The sequence below is a fragment of the Contarinia nasturtii genome, unplaced genomic scaffold (assembly GCF_009176525.2).
Source record: "Contarinia nasturtii isolate CC-2019 unplaced genomic scaffold, AAFC_CNas_1.1 Cnas_scaffold_4084, whole genome shotgun sequence".
Taxonomy (NCBI): Eukaryota; Metazoa; Arthropoda; class Insecta; order Diptera; family Cecidomyiidae; genus Contarinia; species Contarinia nasturtii.
This window is the reverse complement of record NW_022201380.1, coordinates 486,059-502,545: the sequence shown is the minus strand read 5'-3', so window position 1 is coordinate 502,545 and position 16,487 is coordinate 486,059. Positions and strand designations below refer to the sequence as shown.

Genomic DNA, 16,487 nt, shown 5'->3' with positions numbered 1-16,487 from the left:
AAAATAGAAGAATGTACTATTACAAGCGATTACAAGAAATCTACTTAAAAGCTTCTGTAAGCTTCATTGCTTACTATTCCATTGAAAAACTTTGGAACCGATTTGGGGTAAAATCCTACAAAGTCGATTTTTCACTTTTTCGGTCTGGAATTTTGCACCAAAATGTATGATCAACTATAGCTAATTTGATGCGCACATTTCATTTTTCCCATTGGCCACCCCCTCCCATCACCTCTATGGGGGGTCTCCATACAAAATTTACGAAAATTTAGGAAAATACTACAAAAAATAATGATGATAATCGACAGAGCATCAAAAATTACCTTAAGAATGACACTTATTTTAGAGATTTTAATGAAATGGAGATAAAGTAACGTATAAAAGCGTTAATACTGTGGTCCACATCACCCGACAAAAATTGGTCCACATCACCCGAATGATGCAATTTTACGCGGACTGATGCAACACAAACACTACATGACGAAATAACAAAATCTCTTTGGATTATAATATATGAACAAAAAACCAATACTATGAATATATTTACCTTCAAATATGTCGAAAAAATTTCACAAAAACACGATTTATATGATAGCTTGGAAAAACTTTTGGAAACTGTATTTTCACTTGATTATCGTAGAGCAACAAAATGTGCGTGTTACCTCGTGAATATTTCATAGAAAACGAGGTACTGTCAATAGCAACTGATAACAGCCACTTTTGACAGGATCTGTCATCATTACGTACGTAAATTAGGAGTGGTCCACATCACCCTATATTATATTATATTGACTCATAATATATATGCGTCTTCATTTAATTTGAGTTGAGAATCTCAACTTATAGTCGGCTATGAAGTCGAAATATTTCCACAAGGGTTTTAAGAAAATGAAGGGATTATTCGACTCTTCTCAAAATGTAATATATTCAATGTAAACTATATGATAATCGACACTAATATTCCAAAGATAAGGAAAATCTACGTGTACAGTGACACATTGAAAAACACATATCGTTTAACAAAAAATCATTATTATTTTTTAGTTATTGACATGTTATAATTTATTTATATTTATTGACGCACATTGTGCGTAGAAACAGGTGGCATTCGCAATATATTCATGTGTATTTGACAGGTGCAAATTTCAACATTCAAAAAATTCCAGTCAAATTTCTGAAAAATTTTGTTTTTAACTATTTGGATAACATGTCGATATGTATTGACGTGTTTTTGAAACTATTAAATGTTTCGTATAAATAGAGCTGCATCAATTCATATCAGACACACTGCGAATTTAGTTTGAATCCAACTACTTTATTCACAACTGGAAAAATGAAGCAATTCATATTTTTGGCACTTTTCTCGATATTGGTGTTTGACCAGGTAACTTTCTTTTTATTATTCGAAAATTTAAAAACCTCAATAAGTAACGATTTCATGCTCTGGCTGTTTCAAGACAATTTCTCGTAATTTTTGTGTCACTTTAATAATCATACAATTTTTTATTTAATTTCGACAGGTCACCATTAAAGGTGCTGCTGGGCACACTTACGAGGAATTATGTAAGACGTTTAGTTCAAAAGCATATGACACCCTATCAAAGGCAGGAAGAGGTCGAAATGAATGTTTCAAAGACTATGAAGACTTTGATTGGTACTCAGAACTTTTGGTTCTATTCACATTCGTCGATACAAGTGCCACTAGTATTCCTTATAATATAGATTTTCTTAACAAAACTAACAAAAAGATAGATTTATACGCAGCTTTCAATGGCGAAGACTATAGAGGTGCTTTGAGTAATCAAAGAAAATTGAACGATTTACTAACAAATATTGAAGAAAATATTTCAGTTAAATTAAGAGCATCACAATCGCTCGGAGAAGAAACCAAAACAATGTTTGACAAATGGCTAAAAAAGAAAGTCACTCAAGACCAGTTGAAGGCGGTTGTCAATACTAGAATCAGCCAGATGAGCAGGGACCATATCGAAATGTCTAACGATTTTATAAGGCACATGAATCAAGTGGCTTGGCTAGCGCCAACTTTTGAACAGCAAACAGAAAAGATGCGTCGAGACTTCGAAAATTCTTTCGATGATTATGTTCCACTGCAGGAAAACATCTTGAAGCACCTTAACAAAGCTGCAGCTGTTTTTTCAACATACGAAAGTGCACGTAGTGTGTGGGCCACATTTTTAATGAGCCCATAAACGTCACTTACAAATCGACAACAAATTTTCCATTTCAATGGGCCTAAATTATTCAAAAACCATTTATTTCTTTATTGATTGGGTCAGAATAAAAAAACTTATAATTTGAGTCTACAAAGCTGCTTTTTTTTACATAATTCATTTTTGACCTATTGATGTAGGTACAACTCAAATACAATAAATATTAGGAGACAATTGGATTACAATTGAGTTTTTCAATGGAATAGTAAGTAGTGAAGCTTACAGAAGCTTATAAGTAGATTTCTTGTAATCGCTTGTAATAGTACATTCTTCTATTTTAAAATGTTGGGTATTATAGGACCATATGTTGATATCAACTCATTCTACACACGTTGACACGTTATTAAAAAAGATGTGTTTGGAATTAAACTTTTGCAAACTAAATGTATGCGTCAAAAGAAATCGTCGTAAACAATAAACAGAGCACGAGTAATTGAAGTACACCTAGTACCTACTACTAAGATAGGCTAAGTCAGCCAATTCATTTATTATGATATTAAGAGATCATTTCATATGGAGAGTGTCACTCAACATTCTAATATAATATATAATTTGGAGTTTTTTTATAATATATGGACTACGCATATGGAAAGAGAAAGAGTGAACATGAAGGGATTATTCGACTCCAAAAATATGGAAAATCTACGTGTACACAATAAAAGTAACACGTGTCATTAAAAAAATTATATTTTTAAAAATTTTAATCAACACGTCAATCATTGAAATGTTATTTACACAGTTTGCGTAGAAACAGGTGATATTCGCAATATACAGTGTACGTTATGCGTATATGTCACGTCTATGAATGATGATTGCAATTGCGGAGTTCAAAATATTCCAGTCGAATTCCGAAAAATATTTGCTTTTGGAATTTTGAATAACGCATGTCGATAGGAAAAATTCAATTTTTACTTCCAAAAGTGATATTTAATGTATTCCTAAACACTCAAAAATATGTATTGGGGGGTTTTTGGGTACGAAAAAACCGAATATGACGTTAGTTTTGCGATACAAATATATTTCAACACACTTTTCATACAAAAATTTCAACAATTTTTGATTTTTGTATGAAAGTCATGCCTCTCTCATATCGTAATGAGCTGAAACTTTGCACAGGTTATTTTTTTCACACAAAAAAAAACATTCCGAAAGTTTGAAGAGATTTCAATGCAAATTAGGGGTACCTCCCGAACAAAATTTTGGATTTTTTGCTCAAAAATTAAAATTTTGTATGGAACGTACCACTTGATTGTATTGAAATTTCTTCAAACTTTCAGAATGTTAGCTTTATGTGAGAAAAATAACATCTGCAAATTTTCACATGATTACGATATCATACAGGCATTGAAAAGTCGTTCAAAAATTATTTGTATCGCAAAACTTAAGTATTATATTATATCAGATTCAGTTTTCTCATGAATTCATATTCACGGTGAAAGATACGTAATAAATGCACGTTGTGGATCACAGTGCGGAAAAGTTCATCTTACGGATGTAAGACATTTTATTTATGATTAAAAATACTTTTGAAAAAAACTAACCATTTGTGATGGAAATATTACTGATTACTTATTATTTAGTTACATTCATACAAGAAAATAAGTAACATGTCGATGGCTTTGTGTAGTGTGTGTCACCAGTGTTCAAATGATTGGGTTAGAATCGACTCTATGCCAAACTCATGTAAAAGGTATGTCACTTACAAATTCCCTTCGTATGCCTAAACTGCTCGAGTAGTCATCAGATATGCTAGTGCATGGGCTGAGAGCTCGAAAACTGAACTGATTATTTATTTATCCACCGTCTGATCACAGACTGATTAATCGACTCAAGCTCTCATTTATACCATCAATAGTTATCCCATCTTTTTCCCTATTTGGTTAACTTTATTCGCTATTAGTTTGCCTTGATTTGCTAATTTACATTCACTTTCTATTTGGAGACATCCGAGTCATCCAATCTTGTCGCTCTCTGCAAGGTCATTCGGTGACCATCTTATAAATTTAGACTTTGAATTTCAAATTCAAACATTTTTGACTTGTTATCAAGCATTCAGAAAGAGATAATACATCAATACAAAGCATCATTCGATGTTTTGTAGTGTGTTGTAATTTGTGTTGATGTATCTCTTTCTGAATGCTTGCTTATTATATCACATACTAACCACTCTTATTTCACTAGCTTACCTCTTTATTTTGCCAAAACACTATTGAACGATTTCAGCAGAAAATATTTTCGGGAATTAAATTCTTAATTTTATTTCTTTAGTTGATTTATTTCGCTTGTTATTATCGTTCCCACTGCTAGTTGTTGTTTGATATCGGTACATTCTCGGACGATCCATCCTTTTTATATTTGTGCTGAGCCACGTAATACAGAAACAATTGATAAGATTGATAATGAAATATGTGAGTCGATGTGAATAAAATGAGATAACACAAATTCAAATTCTTGGAACAAACAAAGTACTTGAATTTTCGGCTAGAGTTTTTGTTTTGAAAGGAAACAACAAAAAAAGTGTTTCCAGTAATCAGACCATTTTTCGGTTAGTCATGTTGTTTTTCTCTTAAAGGTTGTTTTCATACGTGATCTTACTCAACACATTCGTACGTTGTCTGCTTGAATTTTCGTCAAAATAAAGCTGGGTTTTTCAAATGAAGACAAACACTTGTTGACGAAAAAAATCACATTATCGATAACGCTTCCACTTCGTTTGCATGTGTCCAACGAGCACGCTCATACAGCTCAACATACACAGAGCCATCAAACTAAGGAGAAACGCATTGAGTACAGTGTGTAGGCGATACAAGCCTATTTATATTCGCTGGGAAATATTTGCTAATATATATTTATAGCGTCAGTCCAATCGCTGCAATAATTCAAAGCAGAGTTTCATTAAAAAATCAACCATTTACAACCAGTTTTTGAAACGAAAAAATTCGGAAAGTCGATCTCAACTTGATAAGTGTTATCGCATCAACGTTTGTGGGAAGTAATTTAATGTATGAGTAAAAGAAAGAATTTCAGGATTATGTTAATTCAATTTATTAACTTTATTTTTAAAAAACCACATGTGAAAAATTAAAGTAAATTTTATATTAAATTTCGAATAAAATATTTCAACCTAATTAAGGATCAAAACCATCTTGTCTCCAATCATATGATGTGATTCGTTTCATTTCGATCAATTTGAAGTCCGTCTGTTTCATTGCCCATTTCGTGGCCAAGTAAACATGTTCTTCCGCGTAAATCGTGATCTTTTGTGCTGCAAATAATTTCTTACGCTCTTTATTCAACGTCAATAAGTCGAGTACTCCATCAGTTTCCTCGAAATGTGATCCGCTTCGAAGGTTTTGCACATTAATTTTGTTTACATTCTTTGCAAAGAAAATAAATGGTATGAGATTGTCAAAACTGACTCCGTAAAAGTCAATGCGTTTCAGTTTCAAGAACTTATCTCGAAGTGACGTACAATCCATGATGAAATTACTATCATATCTTCCGCTGACACACAATTCTTCCAAGTTTATTAATGAGCTTATATTGATATTGTGTCCTTTCAAATCGACACCGAACATCACTAAACCTTTTACTGATGCCAATTGATTGATAGTTTCTTGTTCAATGTCATACATGTATCCAAAACGCAATTTTTTATAAAATCCACATTCATGGAATTCATTGAGCAAACGGCAAAATGAATCAAATTCAACATCACGACGATGAATAATCCGCAAGGTATCAAATTTTATATTTGAATTTATGAAAAATGCTCTGTTTGACCACAACAGTCCCATATCAATGGAAAAATGTTTAATTGTTGTGTTTAGCTCAAAGAATGTTTTTAATGCGGGAACTTCTTCGTAAACGCATGATGTCAATTCAAAGTATTCCAATTTTGGATAGATTCCATACATCCATTGATGTTCATTTGAAAAACTTTCGCGCAGTGATAAATGTTTCACATTAGAACCGGGTGCAAGCAAAGCATTAAAAAGTTTTTCATTAAAATCGTTTTTTTCAAATTTGACGCTTTCAATTTTACTGCGAATTAATCTCATTTCATCAATTTGAGCCATTGTTAAGGAAATATTACCAATTGTGATTTTTTTTATCGATTGTAAATGTTTCAAGGAAGTTATAAAATTCTGCGTACTAATATATAGGTCCTCATCTTCGTCAAAAATGTTATGAATATCAACTTCTATGTTTTGTAGTAAATAATAAAAACATTCCAAATTGGCATCTTCATCGATCATCAAAAATGTATGAACACAAAAAAAAACTGGTTGGGCTCTATAGTTTTGTTGAAAACAATGACCAGCAATTCGTTGCATTCGTTTACATGTTTGACCCATGGCCACCAGATCCTGCAGTGATAAAAAGTCAAACACTTCTTCGAAGCAATCGATGACCAGTTTGAAAATATCACCCGATTGATGCTGCTCGTTTGCAACAATCCTAGCACGTTTGGATGGATTATTCACTTCGTTATTTCGCTTCATTTTCTTGACACTTAAATCAATTGGTTCACTTTGGTCCCCGTTTTGTACTTGGCTCATTGCGATTGTTTTGTTGGTCTGTTGATTACACAAAAAAAAAATTGTTTTTTTTTAAAATAAAAATGGGAAAAAATTCTTGTAAAAAAATAGCGCACTGTCTAAGGATTGAAAGAAGTTATGGTGACACAATTTACTATGTTCATATTCAAAAGCTCTAGTATACAATTTCTTTTTATTTTCCAACAGAGTATTGCTCAGCGCTGCTGCCATCCACAGCATATTAAAATATCTTGCTGAGAATGCGTCGTCCGTCGCATGCGAACGTACGTAGCAGTTTATACATCACAGCGAACAAGAATGAATCAATTGTTCTCTTCACGATTATGTGACTCAAAACATTCAAACGATTGAATAGAGAACAATGTATGTATTGTTGTTCGCTGTGATGTATAAACTGCTACGTACCTTCGCATGCGACGGACGACGCATTCTCAGCAAGATATTTAAATATGCTCTGGATGGCAGCAGCGCTGACCAATACTCTGTTTTCCAAACATTTTTCTTTTATCAAATAATAATAGCAAATATTGATTTTGATCAGAGAACTAAACAAAACACTGATAATAAAAATTACCTTTCAAATTACGAATGTGAAGTGAGCTCAATCTCTGGTGGAAGAATATTATTTGACGATTTGTGTGCTTCAAATTACTTTGTAATAATGCAGCGAAAATTGAACGAAAATTTGCACGAAATAAAATTAACTTGAATATCACGAAAATCAGAGTAAGCAATACGCCACTCAAAACCCCACTGTCTTGAACGCGCAAATTATAATTACTGAAATAACTACATTCTAAACTTCACAGCAAACTTAATATTTATTCAAAATAAGTGAATTTCGGCAGATCATATTTTAAACAAAAAAACACCATTGAAAGCAACGCTATCATAGCATCCAGAGATGTTTGTTGAGTCACCAAACATGTATTACAGTCGTATGAACATTTGATGAAGTTCTTGTCGGTTATCGCTCGTCATGCGATAGCGAATGGCATGCGTGTCGTTTTCATATGTGAAAACAACAAAAATATTCACATCTAAACTCGACAAATGAGACTGAAAGACCATATAACGATGAACAAATATTTTAACGTTTTGAGTAGTTAAGTAACTTAATGTGTGAGTTGCACGTAATGCCGACTGTGTTAAAAAAAGTTTGTATTAATTTTGTTTTTCTAAAGAAAAGAAGAATTGTATCTAGTAAAGAAAAAGCCAGTCAAGTAATTTGTTGATTTTTTTTAGTTTTGCTTCCTAGATTTACGTGTTTACATATATAATGGAGTTGGTAATTGTATTTTACATGGTATATAATTAAATTGCAAATAATAACGGTTCCTTCTGTGAAGATAAAGTTGAAAGTGAATGAAATGTTCAGATTATTAAATTCCATGGTGTAAGATATGCATTGATGTTGGGATTATAATGCATTCCATATGATGGCAATAGATTCGGATGCAACATCGATGGCCCGAATGTCGAATGCAATGGGAAGTGTTGCGGCCAAAATTCGGTCGAATGTGTAGCGGTTGCGGCAATATTACGCAATGTAGAATTATTATGTGGAATTGATAATGGAAATTCAGGTAATCTATTATGTCCAGCATGCATATATGATGTATCACAGCCCACGTCTTTTTCATTCTTGCGAAATTTAGCACGACGGTTTTGAAACCACACCTGTTACAAAAGAGGAAAAAATTATTATTACTTTAATTGTATTCATCGGCAGCAGTCAAAATCGGCATTGGCACAAAAAAAAATGTCAATCTTTCTTCTTATCGTCAAACTTTTTGGCTTGCTTTTTAAAGACGCGATTTAATAACATAAGAATAATAAAAATGTACTGTACCTGAACACGAGCCTCGGTCAATTCCAATCGAAGAGCCAATTCTTCGCGTGTGAAAACATCGGGATATTGTATTTTTTCAAATGCTCGTTCCAGCTGATTTAATTGAAAGGTGGAGAATGTTGTTCTCGATCGACTTCAAATATAAAATAAAATCAAATTATTTTACTGTTTATAACAAAAGAGCATCAATTAATCACTGTTATTGATAATTACCGTCTTATTTTACGTGGTCGGCTCATGTCGTTTGGGTCATGATCAACCACATCCAAATCGCCCGTCAATGAATAGTCGTCGTCATTTTCAATGTCCAACTCGATTTCATGATCTGAAAGGAAAAATCATTCAAAAAAGTTAATTTTCAGAATTGATTGAAAAAAAAAAACGAAAATTCTCTTCATTCTCCGCTACACCACATAGTCAACTTACCCATTGTGTTATTATTTTGGCCGTCGTGTATTCCCAATATTTGATCGATACTATAAACACCTTTCGGCTTGGATATTGTCTCGATCTGTGATGATTGCATGATGATTTTTTTCTTCGCCTCTTTGTTTACTATAGAATGGTCCTTCAATACGTTTCTCTCAAATTACGTTAAAAAAACTCTTTTCTTGTTTTTTTATCCAGAATACTCAAAAATAATCGTATTTATTTTGCAACACGAGAATCAATAGTTTGAAAAAATAACTTGTAAAAATCGCAAAGTTAAAAGAATTTTTAAGTGAAAATGCTTGTATCAATTCAATGTCATCGTTCTTCAACGTGCAACCACAAACTGAATTGCAAACACCATTTCCACAAATAAATAGAGCATCAGTTTTCAATTCCATATCGGTAAAATATGACAAAATGTTCGTACATACTATGTAATTCGACAATGTCCTAAGTCCTTCCCATTTTCTCCCATTCAAAGGCTTATGTCTTCGCAAGAAAAAATCGAGAACAATGTATGCAAAGTGTAAGTACTTGATCGATATAAATACATAAGTAATACAGAAGCCGAACTTAATTACTGGCAACAAAAAGAACGAAAAAAATAGAGAGATACAGAAAAAGAAGAAAAAAAGTGAGAAAAAAGAGAAAAATGTAACAGCCAGTACGCATACGAAAAGAACAATATTTTGTGTACGTCAGTACAAATTCGCAGGAAAATATTTAAAAGCCGGCGCATGAACAAGCCAAACTAAAATACAAATGCATTTCAAAAGCAATTCAATGAATGAATGTTAAAACGAAGAAAACGATCAAACCAAAAAGAATTAAAAATACTTTGCTTAAAAAAGGGTTCATATTTTCAATGAACGCAAAATTCAGCGGAATTTGACGGTAATCAAAGTGGCACACCAAAGCTGGGAATTTTTCGGTCGGTTACGAGGTTGTTCTGTGATCTTTTTTTTCCGTAACATAAGTCACTTAAACTCTTCTCTTTCGATCAACAGGTAAACACATTTTGTGGCTTAAAAAGTTAAAAGAGCCATTAAACTTTTACAATATTTTCTTTTGCGTGAACCCATGAATGAAATGTTCATGAATGAATTTCAATTAAATTAGTTTGGCTAGTCAAAAATGTTTATATAAGTACAAAGCATTTCTTAGTTTTAAGTTGATAAACTTCAATTGTGTATTCAATATTCAAATGTTGTGTTTGCTAATGTGCAATTTCAGATGAATTCTTCCCTTTTGACGAACAGGTAACCATTTTTTTATGGCTTTACATATGAGGGATAACCACATATGTGGTTTGAAGAGCAATTAATTTTTACAATATTTTCTTTTGCAAGAACATGAATGAAAAGTTGATGAATGAATTTCATTCATGTTCTTGCAAAAGAAAATATTGTAAAAATTTAATTGCCCTTCAAACCGCATATGTGGTTATCCCTCATAAGTAAAGCCATAAAAAACTGGTTACCTGTTCGTCCAAAGGGAAGAATTCTTCTTTATTTCACCTTAGTTCCGTGGAAATTGCACATTAACAAACACATTATTTTGAATATTGACACAGTGCAGTTTATCAACTTAAAACATCCAAAGAAAGTAAATATTTTTTGGCTAGTCGGACTAATTTAATTTCATGATACATTTGTTTTGACATTTACTGAGTATTTGTTTAAAAAAATAAGAGGTTTATGAGAAGAATTTGTATATGTGATATAAATCGAGAATTAACATGATTCCATTTTCTTAAACATATTTGCTAGTCAATAAGGCGTTCATTTGCATATAATGTGATATTTGCTAGTTTCCATTATGATTTTCTGTGCTAGTTCGAGCAAATGAAAAAAAAGCAGAGTTTGTCAATGCTTCATTTGTATGCTTGATCTATTCAGCAATCAAATCGGCTTTTTTATTCAAATATCGCTCTCGCGGTCCAAAAACCACTTTGGTAGTGCGCGCGCAAAGAGTAGACTTTTCACAAATACTCATTCTATTATAATCTAACAGCAGAACATGTGTGCGGTTGTATCCTCAATGTGTGCGTCGCTCTTGTGTCTATCGCACATACATGTAAAAAAAATTAAAGATCATGTGACTTTCCAGGCAATATTTCAGACGTGTAATAAATTCAGAATCTAATTTCAGATCTTCAATTCATGATACAAGTTTGAATATGTTGTGCACCGCGCAGTATGTGGCGAAGCATTCGTACAGTCGTATATACACATAGTTCGGTACACAATACATTTAAACTAGTATTCGTCTATCCAATGACATCATTAAACTAACATCATCACATTCTGCGGGTATTGTTGTCAAAAAGTCTTTTGACAAAAGAGTAGTTCACAATTTTGAAACGCGCATACATCGCAACATGCGATGTACACATAGATAAACGAATCTATGAATAAATTAGAAAGGTCATTGCCTTCGTCATTCAAACGAAATCACGCCTAGATATAAGCTGAAATTCAGAAGTTTCGTTCACTCCACTGCGATCGGCAGCATTTATATTGGTACTTCAATTTAAACATTTTGCCACATTTCTGATTTATTATCATCAATAAAAGTTGTTGTGAGTATATTTAGACATTTTTATTTTGAAAATAATTGATAATGTACGTTTCTTCTGCTGATATTCAAAGCGATAATTTTGTCGGTTTTATTATTTTTGTGTTTCACAGTTTGTGCAAGCTCGAATTTGGACGAAGTGCTAATTTAAGCCGCTGCGTCAGATTATTTTAAATTTTCATTATATAAATTACGGAAAATATTTGCTCGAATTAAGGAGCTCAGTTTGAGAAAGTCGGTCAAATAGTGAAACATAATTCCCTTGTAGAAAAAAGTGAGTGTGTCCCAAAAAGAGCCAGTCACTTTTTTGCACACGGTTAATGATAAATGATACGCAATACGCGCAAATAAATAAGTATTTAAATATGTGATTGCCCGAGAACAAAAGTGAGAATTGTGACATTTTTGCTATATGTCAATGTTACATTTCAATAAATTCTCATGGTCAAGAGAAGTCTCACATTCTTTCTCGAACATTCGTGTATAATTAATTGCATATATTTTGTGAATATTTCGTGTATATTTCTATGGCAATTTTTTTCATTTCTTTTTGTGCGGATTTTCTTCGTATCTGTGTAGATGTACTGTGTGTGTACACTTTGGAATATACGTCTTATTCACGGCTACAAACGACAGATTTATGTCGTAAATGTGATGAAGATGAATAAGTCAATATCGGGTATAAACCTGTATGAACGAATATATAAAAGCTTATAGGGTTTTCTTATTGTTTGACTAAGGTATACGATGGAGGAGGGTCACCATAAACTACACGCAAGAAGTGATTGAAATCGTTTGATGCTATACCATCTTTTGTAAGATACCTAATCTCAACATGATTTTGGAATTTTTCAGTTTTTCAAAAAATATCAAAATGACTAAATGCCAAATGTTGAACTTAACTAATGAAGAGAGATATGAACCAAATTTTTTGTGAAAATACTGTTGACAGTTCATACTTCAATTACAGCACAAGAATGATTTGAAAACACTTCTCTTTATATTCTAGGCTTAAAAATTTTTCCTCCCCCTGTAGTCATATTTATCACATTTATAGATAGTTTTGAGATTTTCTTTGAGGTCCGTCGTTCATTTGTGTTGAAATTCACTAGAATTTCGCCGTTAATGAGGAGATAGAGACACCTAACTTTTGCTGTAAAATACTGATCCACGTGATTTCACTTCAGAGTTCAGGCACACACGCACAGCGTACTCATCAATTTCTTCATTATCAAAATTTAACTTTTTTACTAACAAAAGTGCAAATATTCATACAATTTATGTGGTTCTTTGTCGGTACATAAATATTCCGCTGCGAATGATATAGTTCAACATATTTTTTAGTTAAACAGAAATATCTTCAAAAGTAATTAATCTAATCACTTTTTTTATCCTTTAGGTGATACTGAAGCTGCCAAATATCTCATCGAAGAAACACCAATTAAAAGGGTAATTAAACATTTTTTTAAATTAATTCTATTTATAATGAAAAATTCTCAGTAAGGTTTGATCTCATTAATTTTCTTTCCTTTCCTGCAGGTTAAAGCTTTGACATTGGTTTTTCAGACGTTGTCTCTTTTTTCGATTAGATATTTGACTGTATCAAAGCCAAACATCTAATCGAAAAAGAAGCCAGTGTATTACAACATTATAAAACTACAGACAACGAAACACTTCATGAGGTTGCATCGAGCGGTAATTGTAAACTTTTCCAAATTAAGAAGAAATATTTACAATGGAGTTTCATTTTCGCACTGGCCTGCCATCAAAGGTAATTGAACACTTTTTTGAATTAAAAAGAATCCCATTTTTCATACTTTCTGAGTCGTATAGAAGCGATCAATTTTTCAAAATTTCAACAATATTTCTATGCAAAAAAAAATCGAAAAAAATATTGATGCATTTTGATGTGAAATGTTTTATAAATTGTGTATCTGCAATAAATAAGAATATTTCCTTATTTCAAAATATTTATGCTATGAAGTAGTAAAATTTAACAACAGAAATATTAATTAGTTCCTTTTGTTTGAATGTCTTTTCAGGCCAAATGGAAATGTTGATAAAAATGGTCGAAAAACCGCTCAAAGAAATGAAATGGTAATTTAAGGTCCTAATCGAACAAGGTGCCAATGTGAATACTGAAATTAAATATAAACAAATATGCTGTATATTTGTGAGAATTTTCGGCATTCACATTGGCCCCTTTGTTCGTTTAGATATTTCACATCGATGTTACCCAGAAAGTGTTTGTGAATATTTCTTCTAAAAAATAGAAATGAATTATTTGCACTTGATTTGCTGAAACGTTTAAAAATCCAATTACTCCAATTATTGCACCAATAACGAATGGTTTTTAATGAAAAATATCGAATTCAATTATTATACTACTTTATCACCGATAAGAACTATTGTACATTTCGCACATATAAATTATCAACAGCGGCACAAAGCCTTTAGTTCAGTTTTGTACGAGGAACAATAAAGCCACACAATGTCACTCTGCAGCTGTCTCACTTGTTTTATTTCAATCTTAAAACATTTTACTGTTCATGAAACCAAACGGTTTCTTAACTCGCGCTCACTCAACATTTTGCCAAACTCGTTCCATTGGGCTGTGTGTTGCTCGCGACAAAGAGATAACGATCGAGGTAATTTGAGCACAAACTTTAATAATAAGCATCTCAATGAAGTTTAATGTTTAATCAAAATCATTACAGGTTCGTAAACTTCGATTGGGGAAGGATGATAGAAGTGGGAAAATGTCAATTTTTTGATTTCCGCGGTTTACATTTAAAGTGTATTTTACAAATGAATTCCTTAGTTTAACAATAATTTAAATGAACCATGCAAAATGTGTGGTTTTGGACGATGTTAATGTAACTTAATTGATTTTGAAAACCATTTACACACATTTTCACAATGTACCATTTGAGAAAAACCTGAGAACGACCTGACAAAGTGAATGAAACCTTATCCATAAGACTACTTCCATAGTTCTTATATCGATATAAGTATCCACGAGATAGTTGAAAACGAAGATAAATTCAGCAGGATATGAGAAACGCAGTAGAGATGCACATTTTTGGTTCCCATATTCGGCTGAATTTATCATTTTTCGGTTTCAGTGGGATGAACCGACTCACGAAACATCGGATATTACATAATTAAAAAAGATTTACTAAATTAATTTTTAAAAATTCGATAAAATATGGAGAAAAAATGTAAGCGCTTAATTGTATCACACAAACTATTTCAATGATCCGATTGATTGATAAATAAATATAAATCTACTACATAAAATATATTTGTTTCGTATTTTGACTGCTTCTATGGTCCAGAGCTGTCAACGAACACCAACGAACGAACGGTTCATTCGTTCGTAGTCATTTTCATTGAATTTTTGTTCGTTCGTTCGTTCGTAGAAATTAAAATGTTCGGATTGTTCGTTCGTTGTTCGTAAGGTGTTCGTTCGTTCGTTCGTTTGTTCGTTCGTTGTTCGTAGGAAAAGTATGAAAATAAAATGATTATTTTATTAGTAAAATTGAAAGTAGATTATATTTTGTGAATTTTGGTATTGAAAACATAACTTATAAGAAAATAAAGAGACTTACGGGAGTAAGACGAACTTTTCCGCACGGTGGTAGTTGCGTATTTTATTAAAAAAGTTCAAAATAATATTTGTTCGATTTTTCAAGCCTTTCAAGCGTCGTAAAGTTCGAGACCAAAAAATATATTCAAACCTTGGCATCGAAATATTCTTTAATTTAATAGCAGAAGTACTCGAGAAAAGATTTTTCACACTTTCATGATGAACCCATTTGTACGACATTTGAAAGTATTCTATTTTCTAACAAAGCGCTATAAAAATATGTCTGACGTTAATTTTGCCATGAAAATTATTTTTGAAAAACTTTCCATAACTAAAGTCACAAAAAATTTGGATTTTTGTATGGGAGCCATGTCTGTATGCTACCTTAATGGCGTGAAACTTTGTACAGATTATTTTTTTCACAAAAAACTAACATTCGGAGGGTTTGGAGAAATTTCAACCAAAATTAAGAGCACCTCCCATACAAAATATTCGTTTTTGAAAATTTTGTATGAGAGGTACCCCTAATTTTGATTGAAATCTCTTCAAACTTTCAGAATGTTATTTTTTTGTGTAAAAAATAGTCTGTGCAAAGTTTCACGTGCATACAGGCATGGCATCGGGACCCCCAATCATCCTGTACAGTCAGATTTTAAATAACTTTTCTGGGGGGTGAGATAATCGATGGACAAATTTTGCGTACGGCGGACAACGTACGACGTGGAAGCGACCCACAACAACCATGCTCAAAATGGCCTGATTCGGGTTCTCTGACCTCAGAAACGTCCAGAAAACATGTTTTTGAGGTTTCGTAAATTTTGGCCTATTGCAATACTTTCCCCTTTCACACTAGGTGTGTGCGGAAAAGTAAAATTGAACAAAACAAATATTATTTATTTAAAAGTTGCATAAACTTTTTAATAAAAAATCCGAAAAGAATCAATTTTAATCATGAATATTTGGAAAAATAGTCTGTTCCGTAATATCGATGACAACTAATAAAATGAATTGAAGCAAATAATTTCAACTATTATTGGAATATTCTAATTGAGGACTTTTTGCAACTATTCAAGAATAAAATTCTATCCAACTACAGGTAAAAGAATGTATATCACAGCGGACGGCAGTTCGCGCGAGTGACGAAACCACATTAGTGTGTTGAAAAGTCGAACTCGCTATATATACACGTAATATACGAAATCCAGACCTAGAAGGCCGTTGGCCCCGGTTGATGTATGGTTGGA

At 32.4% G+C, this 16,487-nt stretch overlaps 4 protein-coding genes and 2 long non-coding RNA genes across 10 annotated transcripts in view; 3 read left to right on the top strand and 3 right to left on the bottom strand.

Moving 5' to 3' along the window:
• Window positions 1-4,542, bottom strand: part of LOC116350397 (DOPA 4,5-dioxygenase-like) — a 22,584-nt gene extending 18,042 nt beyond the window's left edge. The window contains exon 1 of the mRNA XM_031782186.1: window positions 4,418-4,542. The gene's annotated coding sequence lies outside the window, so the exon portion shown is untranslated. The remainder of the gene's footprint in view (window positions 1-4,417) is intronic.
• LOC116350396 lies at window positions 1,253-2,324 on the top strand. 2 transcript variants are annotated; one of them, XM_031782183.1, is made up of 3 exons: window positions 1,253-1,384; window positions 1,521-1,788; window positions 1,852-2,324. In XM_031782183.1, exons 1-3 carry the CDS (start codon window positions 1,334-1,336, stop codon window positions 2,208-2,210), a joined length of 678 nt encoding a protein of 225 aa, XP_031638043.1. In that variant the 5' UTR covers window positions 1,253-1,333; the 3' UTR covers window positions 2,211-2,324. The 2 variants fall into 2 exon arrangements, with proteins under 2 accessions (XP_031638043.1, XP_031638042.1); XM_031782182.1 differs by having other exon boundaries at window positions 1,521-2,324.
• A 775-nt stretch (window positions 4,543-5,317) lies between the features above and the next one.
• LOC116350393 lies at window positions 5,318-7,558 on the bottom strand. The gene is made up of 2 exons (XM_031782180.1): window positions 7,368-7,558; window positions 5,318-6,811 (listed from the first exon to the last, which is right to left on the bottom strand). Exon 2 carries the CDS (start codon window positions 6,791-6,793, stop codon window positions 5,360-5,362), a length of 1,434 nt encoding a protein of 477 aa, XP_031638040.1. The 5' UTR covers window positions 6,794-6,811; window positions 7,368-7,558; the 3' UTR covers window positions 5,318-5,359.
• Window positions 7,559-7,837: 279 nt separating this feature from the next.
• LOC116350372 lies at window positions 7,838-9,224 on the top strand. Its single transcript, XR_004202020.1, has 3 exons — window positions 7,838-7,950; window positions 8,039-8,379; window positions 8,452-9,224. It is a non-coding gene; the product is annotated as an uncharacterized LOC116350372 (long non-coding RNA).
• Window positions 8,049-9,398, bottom strand: LOC116350371 (retinal homeobox protein Rax-like). The gene is made up of 4 exons (XM_031782149.1): window positions 9,072-9,398; window positions 8,859-8,970; window positions 8,646-8,778; window positions 8,049-8,473 (listed from the first exon to the last, which is right to left on the bottom strand). The coding sequence occupies exons 1-4, from the start codon at window positions 9,169-9,171 to the stop codon at window positions 8,168-8,170; spliced, it is 651 nt and encodes a 216-aa protein (XP_031638009.1). The 5' UTR covers window positions 9,172-9,398; the 3' UTR covers window positions 8,049-8,167.
• A 2,037-nt stretch (window positions 9,399-11,435) lies between these two features.
• On the top strand, window positions 11,436-14,954 carry LOC116350342. 4 transcript variants are annotated; one of them, XR_004202017.1, is made up of 6 exons: window positions 11,436-11,658; window positions 11,768-11,928; window positions 13,054-13,103; window positions 13,194-13,425; window positions 13,697-14,302; window positions 14,372-14,954. It is a non-coding gene; the product is annotated as an uncharacterized LOC116350342 (long non-coding RNA). The 4 variants fall into 4 exon arrangements; XR_004202018.1 differs by having other exon boundaries at window positions 11,437-11,658; window positions 11,768-11,813; XR_004202016.1 differs by lacking the exon at window positions 11,768-11,928 and having other exon boundaries at window positions 11,438-11,658.
• The last annotated feature ends 1,533 nt before the right edge of the window (window positions 14,955-16,487 follow it).